This window comes from Nicotiana tomentosiformis, chromosome 5 (assembly GCF_000390325.3).
Source record: "Nicotiana tomentosiformis chromosome 5, ASM39032v3, whole genome shotgun sequence".
NCBI classification, from domain to species: domain Eukaryota; kingdom Viridiplantae; phylum Streptophyta; class Magnoliopsida; order Solanales; family Solanaceae; genus Nicotiana; species Nicotiana tomentosiformis.
This window is the reverse complement of record NC_090816.1, coordinates 78259094-78270281: the sequence shown is the minus strand read 5'-3', so window position 1 is coordinate 78270281 and position 11188 is coordinate 78259094. Positions and strand designations below refer to the sequence as shown.

At 43.2% G+C, this 11188-nt stretch overlaps 1 protein-coding gene across 1 annotated transcript; it reads left to right on the top strand.

Annotated features, from left to right (window-relative positions):
- Nucleotides 1-8996: 8996 nt before the first annotated feature.
- On the top strand, nucleotides 8997-9686 carry LOC104120142 (uncharacterized). Its single transcript, XM_009631862.1, has one exon. The coding sequence runs from the start codon at nucleotides 8997-8999 to the stop codon at nucleotides 9684-9686; it is 690 nt and encodes a 229-aa protein (XP_009630157.1).
- Nucleotides 9687-11188: the final 1502 nt, after the last annotated feature.

Genomic DNA, 11188 nt, shown 5'->3' with positions numbered 1-11188 from the left:
TTAGCATGGCCCGGGAGTTGGAGATGGATATTTTTTACCAGTAGGTTGTGAGTATTGCTAGGAGATTAGAGGGTATGCTTGATCGGGAGAGAGAAGAGAAGGAGGCCAAGAGGTCTCGAGAGTCTGGCACTTATAGTGGTACTAGTGCCCCAGCTGCAGTTCGTCATGGTAGGGGTTATGTGAGTCACCCCTTCCACTCAGCACTTCCAGCCGCCAGTGGTATTCCGGCCCCTTCTAGGCCCCAGGAGCCTTATTATGCACCGCCAATATCTAGTGTGCCTCCCGCACGGGGTTCTTTTAGCGATCAGTCCAGCAGACCTGGCCTGAGCCAGTCATAACAACCACGTCCTCCGAGAGCTTGTTTTGAGTATGGCGACACTCGCCATATGGTGAGGGATTGCCCCAGACTTAGGAGGGGTGTACCTCCACAGACTTCTCAACCACCGCATACTCCACCGGGTCCTCAGGCTATAATTACAGTACCAGCTACCGCCCTACCTGCTCAGCCAGCTCGAGGTGGAGGTCGGGGAGGTTGAGGTCGCCTTAGAGGGGGAGGCCAGGCCAAATATTATGCTCTTCCCTCTCATACAGAGACAACTTCTTCCGACTCTGTCATTACAGGAATTGTTCCGGTCTATCATAGAGATGCGTCGATTTTATTTGATCGAGGCTCCACCTATTCCTATGTGTCCTCTTATTTTGCCCCGTATTTGGGCGTATCTCGGGATTCTTTGAGTTCCCCTATTTATGTGTCTACTCCTGTGGGAGATTCTTTTATTGTGGACAACGTGTATCGGTCGTGTTTGGTTGCTCTTAGTGGTTTTGAGACCAAAGCAATCTATTATTGCTTAGTATGGTAAACTTTGATGTTATCTTGGGCATGGACTGGTTGTCGCCCCATTATGCTATTCTTGTTTGTCACGCTAAGACCGTGACGCTGGCTATGCCAAGATTACCGCGATTAGAGTGGAGAGGTACCTTGGAGTATACTCCTAGCAGAGTTATTTCATTTCTTAAAACTCAACGAATGGTTGAGAAGGGGTGTGACGCGTATCTAGCTTATGTGAGAGATGTCAGTATTGATACCCCTACAGTTGAGTCAGTTCTAGTAGTGAGGGACTTCCCAGATGTTTTTCCAGCCGATCTTCTGAGCATGCCTCCCGACAGAGATATTGACTTTGGTATTGATTTGTTGCCGGGTACTCAGCCCATATATATTCCTCCATATTGTATGGCTCCTCCTAAGTTGAAAGAGCAGTTACAGGAGTTGCTTAATAAGGGCTTCATTTGGCCCAGTGTGTCACCTTGGGATGCTCCTATCTTGTTTATGAAGAAGAAAGATGGTTCTATACGTATGTGCATTGATTATCGCCAGTTGAACAAAGTCACAGTGAAGAACAGGTCTCCATTGCCCCATATTGATGACCTATTTGATCAGTTACAGGGTGCCAGAGTGTTTTCCTAGATTGACTTACGTTCAGGCTTTCATCAGTTGAAGATTCGGGAGTCGGATATCCCGAAGACTACTTTTAGGACTCGGTATGGTCACTACGAGTTTCTTGTGATGTCCTTTGGGTTGACCAATGCCCTAGCAGCATTTATGCACTTGATGCATAGTGTGTTCCGACCCTATCTTGACTCATTCGTCATTGTGTTTATGGACGACATTCTGGGGTACTGCCGGATTTGGGAGGATCATGAGCAGCACCTGAGGACTGCGCTTCAGACCATGAGAGAAAAGAAGTTATACGCAAAATTTTGAAAGTGCGAGTTTTGGCTAGACTCAGTGGCATTCTTGGGTCATGTAGTATCGAGTGATGGGATCAAGGTAGATTCGAAGAAGGTGGAAGCAGTGCAGAGTTGGCCTAGACCGTCCTCAGCTATGGAGATCGGGAGTTTTCTTAGTTTGGCGGGGTATTACCGCCGATTTGTAGAGGGTTTCTCATCTATTACAGCACCTATGACCAGGCTGACCCAGAAGGTTGCTCCGTTCAGGTGGACAGAGGAGTGTGAGGAGAGCTTTCAGAAACTTAAGACAGCTTTGACTACAGCCCCAGTATTGGTATTGTCTATAGGTTCAGGATCTTATACTGTATATTGTGATGCGTCGCAAATTGGTCTCGGCGCGATGTTGATGCAGGACGGTAGGGTGATTGCCTACGCATCTAGACAGCTGAAGGTGCATGAAAAGAACTATCCTGTCCACGGCCTTGAGTTAGCAGCTATTGTTCATGCCTTGAAGATTTGGCGGCACTATTTGTTCGGTGTCCCTTGTGAGATCTACACTGATCACTGGAGTTTGCAGCATCTGTTCAAGTAGAAGGATCTTAACTTGCGTCAGCGAAGGTGGTTGGAGTTGCTTAAGGATTATGATATCACCATTTTGTACCATCCTGGGAAGGCCAATGTGGTGGCCGATGCTTTGGGTCGCCGGGCGGAACGTTTGGGAACTTAGCATATCTACCAGCATCAGAGAGGCTATTGGCGTTGGATGTTCAAGCCTTAGCCAACCAGTTTGTTAGATTGGATATTTCTGAGCCGAGTCAGGTGTTGGCTTGTTTAGTCTTCGCTTTATGATCATATCAGGGAACATCAGTGTGATGACCCCCATCTGCTTGTCCTTAAGGACACGGTTCAGCACGGTGATGCTAAGGAGGTCACTAATGGAGATGATGGTGCACTGAGGATGCAGGGCATGCTATGTGTGCCTAATGTAGATGGTTTGCATGAGTTGATCCTCCAGGAGGCTCACAGTTCCCGGTATTCCATTCATCCGGGTGCCACGAAGATGTATCAGGACTTGAGGCGGCATTACTGGTGGAGGAGAATGAAGAAGGACATAGTGGAGTATGTAGCTCGATATCTAAATTGCCAGCAGGCAAAGTATGAGCACCAGCGGCCAGGTGGATTGCTTCAGAAGTTAGAGATTCCGGAGTGGAAATGGGAGCGGATCACTATGGATTTTGCTGTTGGGCTTCCACGGACTCAGCGGAAGTTTGATGCAGTTTGGGTGATTATGGATAGGCTGATCAAGTCAGCTCATTTCATTCCTGTCATGACTACTTATTCTTCCGAGCAGCTGGCTCGAGTTTATATCCGCGAGATTGTCAGGCTTCATGGCATGCCGGTATCTATTATCTCTGACCAGGGTATGCAGTTTACATCACGGTTCTGGAGGGCCGTACAATAGGAGTTGGTTACTCGAGTAGAATTGCGCACAACATTTCACCCTCAGATGGACGGACAGTCCGAGCGCACTATTCAGATATTAGAGGATATGCTCCATGCGTGTGTGATGGAGTTTGGAGGTTCTTGGGACCAGTTCTTGCCACTTGGGGAGTTTGCCTACAACAACAATTATCAGTCGAGCATTCAGATGGCACCGTATGAGGATTTTTATGATATGTGGTGTCGGTCCCCAGTGGGTTGGTTCGAGCCGGGCGAGGCTAGGTTATTAGGTACAAACTTGGTCCAGGATGCACTGGAGAAGGTTAAGGTGATTCAGGATCGACTTCACACAGCCCAGTCCAGACAAAAGAGTTATGCAGATCGTAAGTTTCGCGATGTTGCATTCATGGTTGGAAAGCGGTCCTGCTCCGGGTGTCACCCATGAAGGGTGTTATGAGGTTCGGAAAGAAGGTCAAGCTGAGCCCAAGGTTTATTGGCCCATTCGATGTGTTGCGGCGTGTTGGGGAGGTTTCTTATGATCTTACCTTGCCTCCCAACCTAGCAGGAATCCATCCGGTATTTCATGTTTCTATGCTCCAGAAGTATCACGGCGATTCGTCTCATGTGTTGGATTTAAGCTCAATCCACTTGGACAAGGATTTATCTTATGTCGAAGAGCCGGTGGCTATTTTGGACAGGTAGGTTCGAAAGATGAGGTCAAAGAACATTGCTTCCGTGAAGGTTCAGCGGAGGGGTCAGCCGGTCGAGGAGGCGACTTGGGAGACCGAGCATGATATGTGCAGCCGTTATCCTCATCTTTTCACCACTTCAGGTATGTCTCTATGTTCGTTCGAGGACGAATGATTGTTTTAAGAGGGGGAGGATGTAACGACCCGTCCGGTCGTTTTGAGAGTAATAGTCCCGATCCCTATTTACTGCTTTCCCCGTATCTGTTTCTGCTTATGTGACTTGCCGGGAGGTTTTGTTTGTGGTTTCGGAGTATTTGGGACACTTAGTCCCTAAAGCTGAAGCTTAAGTTCTAGGATTGTGACCGTAGTCGGAACTGTGGGAAGACGATTCCGGAATAGAGTTTTGTCAGTTCCGTTAGCTCCGTTGGGCGATTTTGGACTTAGGAGCGCGTCCGGATTGTGAATTGGAGGTTTGTAGCTAAATTAGGCTTGAAATGGCGAAAGTTGAATTTATGGGAAGTTTGACCAGAAGTGAACTTTTTGATATCAGGATCGGATTCTGATTCCGGAAGTTGGAGTAGGTCCTTCATGTCAATTATGACTTGTGTGCAAAATGTGAGGTCAATCGGAAGTGATTTGATATGTTTCGGCATCGGTTGTAGAAGTTTGAAGTTTCAAAGTTTATTAAGTTTGAATTGGAGAGTGATTCATGTTTATAGCATTGTTTGATGTGATTTGAGGGCTCGACTAAGTTCGTATGATGTTTTAGGACTTGTTGGTATATTTGGTTGAGGTCCCGGGGGGATGGTCAACAGATCAAATTGGGAGTTGGAGGAATTGCTGAGGCAATTCAGCTTCTGGTGTAATCGCACCTGCGGTAGGGTGACCGCAGGTGCAGACTCACACGTGCGGAAGGGAGCTCACAGATACGGCCCTGGTCTGGGTACCCAGTGGTCGCAGGTGCGACAAAAGGGGCGCAGAAGCGGAGCTGCTCCTGCGGGGGAGTGATCGCAGAAGCGGGAGCCGAGTGGGGGAGGACTTTGCAAAAGCGGACAATTGTCCGCAGGTGCGCACGCGTAGGTGCGGGCATATTATCGCAGAAGCGGTCCCAGGCCTCTTAAGTCATTTCTGCACCTGGATGGAATTTCTGCAGGTGCGGCGTCGCAGGTGCGACTGGAAGCCCGCAGGTGCGAAATCGCTGGGCAGAAAAGGCCAAGTTCGAGGGTTTTATCCCATTTTTAATTTTGGGTCTTTGAGAGCTCGGATTGAGGCGATAATTCAAGGGTTTTTCAGAGAATGCTATTGGGTAACGATTCCTAACTCATTTATGGTAATATTCCACAAATCTATAGTTGTTTTCATCATTTAATTAAGGAATTTGGTTGAGAAATTTTGGGGAAAAGGTTGGAAGTTCTTCAACTAAGTTTTGAGTTTTGATTCGGATTTTGATATCAGATTTGGATAATTTTGGTACGAGTGAACTCGTGAGTGAATGGGTGTTTGTATTTTGTGACTTTTATCCAATTTCAAAACGTTGCCCCGGGTCGACTTTTAGGACGATTTTCGAAATATTTGTTAAAGTCTTGATTTCATTAATTAGATTAGTCTATTATAGTTCTGTTTATGATATGTAAATTGTTTTTGGCTAGATTTGGGCTATTCGGATTCGGATAATCGAGGAAAGGGCATTCTTACTAGTTGATTGAGCTTGGTTCGAGGTAAGTGGCTTGCCTAACCTTGTGGGGAGGGAGGGAAATTCCCTTAGGATTTGGTACTGTTGTGATATGTGAGCGCCATGTACCTGAGGTGGCGAGTGCGTACACGAGATATTTGTTATAAAACTAAACCTTTACTGAGTAGCAACCTATTTTCATCTTAATTGAGTTATAACAACATGTGTAGTTATCCTGTGTAGTCTAATATCGCATGTCTACATGCTTTAACCGCTTATTTGAACTCTATGCATCATGCTTAGTTGATTTCCTGCTCTTCCTTGATCCCTATCAGTCTTAACTATAGAATTCTTACTGTTAACCGTTGTATTTATCAGTTGAGCTGTGTGTTTACTTTTGAGACTACGAGGCGGTACCTCGGGAGTTCTCCCTGCATATTTACTTTTGGGGCTACGAGGCTATACCTCGGGAGATCCCGCTACACATTTACTTTTGAGACTACGAGGTGGTACCTCGAGAGATCTCCTAGCATATTTACTTTTGAGACTATGAGACGGTACCTCGGGAGATCTCCTCGTATATTTACTTTTGGGACTACGAGACGGTATCTCGGGAGATCCCCTGTTGAGTATTTACTTTTGGGACTACGAGATGATATCTCGGGTGCGCCCCTGTTGTTATCTCATTGTGCTGCGTTGTTATTTCTCTGTGAATTCTTTTGGTTAAATTCTCCATTTTGCTTTATTTTTATTATATCATCTGTCTTATTATTATATCCCAGTAGGGCCCGGACCTGACCTCGTCACTACTCTACCGAGGTTAGGCTTGGCACTTACTGGGTACCGTTGTGGTATACTCATACTACTTTTCTGCACATGTTTTGTGTGCAGATCCAGGTGCTTCGTATTAGCCCCGCTACTAGCTGAGAGTGTTTGCTGTTGTATGGAGATTTCAAGGTACATATGCCGCGTCCGCAGACCTTGGAGTCCCCCTCTATTCTCTCCTATGTCATTATCTTCTGTACTTCTTTTATTAGACTCTGGTGTATATAGATACTAGTTTTCCTTATGTAGCTTGTGACTTATGATATTCCGGGTTTTGAGAATACTATGTATTACTAGAGTGTTAGTTATTGTACATACCGAGCGGTATTGTTACCAGTTATTTAGTTATCTGTTGTAGTTAGTTGTTAAGTTTTACTTTCATTTTGTTATTTCCGTATTTTTGTTAGGTTTACCTAGTCATACAGACTAGGTGACGTTAAGACGTTTTACGGAGGGAGAATTGGGTCGTGACAGTACTGAATCTGATACCATAACTGAGCCCCTCGATAAATATGTGGACTCAATCTCTGACTTTAGAAACCAGAGCAGGCGCATGGCGGGATAACTCACTAAACCTGATGGCATACTCTGACACCATCATAGTCCCCTGATGCAACTGCTCGAACTCTGTGCGCCACGTATCCCGGAAGGTCTTTGGGACGAACTCCCTCAAAAATATATCTGAACAATGAGTCCAAGTGAGTGGTGCTGCATCCGCTGGCCTACCCACCTCATAAGCCTGTCACCACTTATATGCTGCCCTTGACAACTGAAATATAGTAAAGGCAACTCCGCTCACCTCCACAATGTCCATGGTGCGGAGAATACAGTGGCACTTTTCTAGAAAACCATGTGCTTCCTCAGTAACTGCGCCACTGAAAGTAGAATGATCATACTTCTTGAACCTCTCAAGTCTCCTCTGCTCCTCCTCTGATGCCTCTGGCCTGACCTCAGGCTAAACCGAGATAACAGGTGTTGACAGTTTATTTTAACCCCTCGTATTTCAAAAAATAAATTATGCAGGCTTCCTTGTCAAAAAATATAGTTTTTTGCACATTATTTAGCTTTAATTCAATTTATTGATAATTATTCCTATTTTTTACAAAATATGAGAAGTTTTATCATTTTATTGCAATTAGTTAAATACTATCGTTTTTGTGCATTTTTCTAAATTTTAAGCAATTTATTGATAATTGTCTTATTTTTTCAAATATTAGGATATTCTATCTTTTATTTTATTTTCAAAAAAAATATAAATATAATAATTACTACGACACAATTGTAGTAGTTACATTTTCAAACAAAATAATACAAGATTTTTCAATTAAATAATTATTTTTCTAATTTATAACACAGTATATTAATTATATGAAAGTCAGTAAAATTAATTTCAAAATACGGATCAAGTCCGATCAAATTCAATGTCCTGTCAACATTCGATGTGACAAGACATTGACGCGACATGACATTGATGTGACATGACAATGACGTGACATGAGTTAATGTGACATTACATCCTCTCATTTTTTACCAAACTTGGCCCTAAGTTTTCTACCCCATACATCCTACACAGTTGGCCGATTACCACCATTGCTTTTCATCATCCGATAGAAAATTAGCATTGCACTGATTAATGGAAGTCACAAAAGGAATGGTGAACACATAAATTAGACAATGTACACCCCACTTAAATCTTTACACTATACAAATAGAACACCATCAGATTTTTGGTGTTGGTGGCTAACCCTAATTTTAGTCTTTCACATCTCTCTCATTTTAGGGAGCAAAGACAGCCGCCACCCCAAAAAGGCTCCCATCTCCTTTTCTTAGCTTCACTGCAGGAATCCGGCGAGAAAACAAGCCACCCCCTCGCTGCTGTGTATATATCATCTCTCCATCTCTCTTAACTGTTGAGAGTAGCAGCCGCCGGCTCCGTCCTCTCCTCTCCCCCATTTGTGACGAGTCTTAGATCTGGTCGGAAATGGCAACACCGGCGACCCCTTTTTTTTTATTTTGAACCAGATCTGACCGGAAAAGTCTTGGTCTGGTCGAGCTTTGGTTTTCCATCGACCCCCCTGCGCCTTCTACTTGCCCGATGGCTGCTCTGGTGATTCTACCGTAGCAGTAACGTCGTGGTTTCTATTAAGACTATAATGTATTTATCTTTTCTTGTAAATAGGCTGAGTCAGCATTAGTTAGGTGACATTAGTTAGTATTAGTTTACAATTTAATTAGTTAGTGGAAGTCACATGTATATATCTTTACCCAATACATTGTATCAGCACATTATTCATTTTTTCACAAATAGAAAGACTCTCAGCAGTCCTCTTTCTCTCTCTACGAGCTTCACTTTCCAGAAGCTACTAAATCCTCCATTGGAGGAGATACAGAGCTCGATCCATATCTGTGAACTTTACATGGTATTAGAGCGGAGGTTCTATCATCGACCACGCCCTTTCTTATTATGTTGTTTCTATCTTTCTTATTCTGTTGTTTCTAGCCACCTAACAATCTAGGGTTTTTCCTTCATCAATTAGAGTTTGGGAAAAACTTGAATCGGACATATGCAGTGACGATTTGTCGATAAATAGAAGAAATTTCAGCCACATGAAGATCGATTCAACTATCTTCACATAACTTCGATGGCAATAACAGAGCAGATTGAAGAGACAACCACAACGGCGACAACACAGATGATGATCGATGCAACTATCCCTCTTTACATACATCCTTCTGATAGTCCTGGTTCCACACTAGTTCCGGTTCCATTTGATGGAATTGGATATCGCTCCTGGAGAAGAAGCGTATTGAGATCCCTTTCAGTGAAAAACAAATTAGGTTTTATCAACGGGGATAGTAAGAGACCCGATGTAACGTCTTCACATTTTTGTCAGTGGGAAAGGTGTGACGATATGGTCACCTCGTGGATCTTAAATTCTCTGTCGAAGGACATCGCTGACAGTGTTGAATATGTAAATGACTCTATTGAGCTGTGGAAGGAACTGGAGGATCGATATGATCAGACAAATGGAGCTAAACTGTATCAAATTCAGAAAGAAATCAATGGTTTGAGTCAGGGAGTACTTAATATCACTGGCTACTACACAAAAATGAAGAAGCTCTGGGAAGAATTGAACACCCTCAGCATCAAAACTCATTGCAATTGTGTGTGTACCTGTGGAGCGAAGGAGAGCATGCATAAGGCAGAGCAAGATAGAAGGTTGATACAATTTCTAATGGGACTCAACGAGGTCTATACGGTTGTTCGAGGAAGCATACTCATGATGAATCCTTTGCCGTCCATAGCACAGGCATTTGCCCTTCTGATATAGGAGGAAAAGCAGAGGGAGTTTAGGCCAAGAAATCAACTAAATGTTGACTCCACGACATTGAATGTCAATCTAGGAGGAAGAACCTTCAAGACAAACTACTCAACTAGAACTGGAAATCAAATTGCAAATAGGAGACCTCGACCTTTATGTGACTACCGTAAACGACATGGTCACACCAAAGACAAGTGCTACAAGTTACATGGATATCCTCAGGGTTTTAATCAAGGGCCACAACAGTACAAGTAGAGTTCTCAAGGATACAATAACAACACAAGGTTCAATAAAGGAAACAATGCCATGGCAAATGCAGCCACAAACGTAGAAAGAGGATAGGAGGTGGAACACCAAGGAGAAAACCAAAACATGAGCCTTTCAAAGGAGCAATATGGACAAATTGTCAGCTTACTACAACATTTTCAGATGGGAAACACTGGAGAGAATTCAGTTAGTGCAAACATGTCTAGTGGAGCATCTGTCAACTTTGCAGGTATGATTGCTTGCACTTCTACAATTAATTTTGATAATCCATCATGCAAATATTTTAGTGCAAAAGCTGACTTATGGATATTAGATTCCGGGGCATCACACCATATGACTTTTAACAAAACTCACCTACAAAACATAGTAAGCCTACCATATCCTCTGTTAGTTAAACTTCCAAATGGTTACAAAGTTAAAGTAACTGAAATTGGAGATGTATCCCTAACACCTAAAATTGTTCTATACAAAGTCTTGTTCGTTCCATCCTTCAAGTTTAATCTAGTGTCTACCAGTTCCCTAGCAGTACATCTCAAATGTATTGTATCCTTCTCTAACACTTCCTGTCTACTGCAGGCCCCTTCATTGAAGAGGCCTCTGGAGATTGGTAAGTTGTATGATGGGCTGTACTTTCTCTGTTCTAAGTGCCTGAAGAAAGGTAGTCTTACACCTGAACAAAATTGTGATCTTCCTTGTTTTTCTGTTCATACTGATAATGTGAATACTGTGCACTGTCTATCCCATTCCTACAGTCCATTTCCTATTGTAAATAATTCCAATTGCAATAATAAAGACAGTGTTTCTGGTTTGTCTTCTATTTCATCTCTTAGTGATAATGTAGATCTGTTGTGGCATTTCAGACTTGGTCATGTACCCTTCAACAAAATGAAAGGGATTCCTACTATACCTGTAATTTTTTCTGCCAAACAACCTTTTATGTGCAACATTTGCCCTATGGCCAGACAATCTAGACTTCCTTTTCCCCAAAGAACAATTGACACTACTAAAATTTTTGAATTACTCCATGTGGATCTGTGGGGTCCCTATCATGTGGCCACACATAATAACTTTAAATATTTTCTTACCCTTATAGATGATTATAGTAGGTCCACTTGGACAAATCTCTTGAGTTGCAAAAGCAATGCCCTACAAGTCATAAAGGCTTTTGTAAGTATGGTAGAAAACTAATTCTAAACCACTATTAAATGTATAAGGTCTGACAATGGTCTAGAATTTACTAGTAA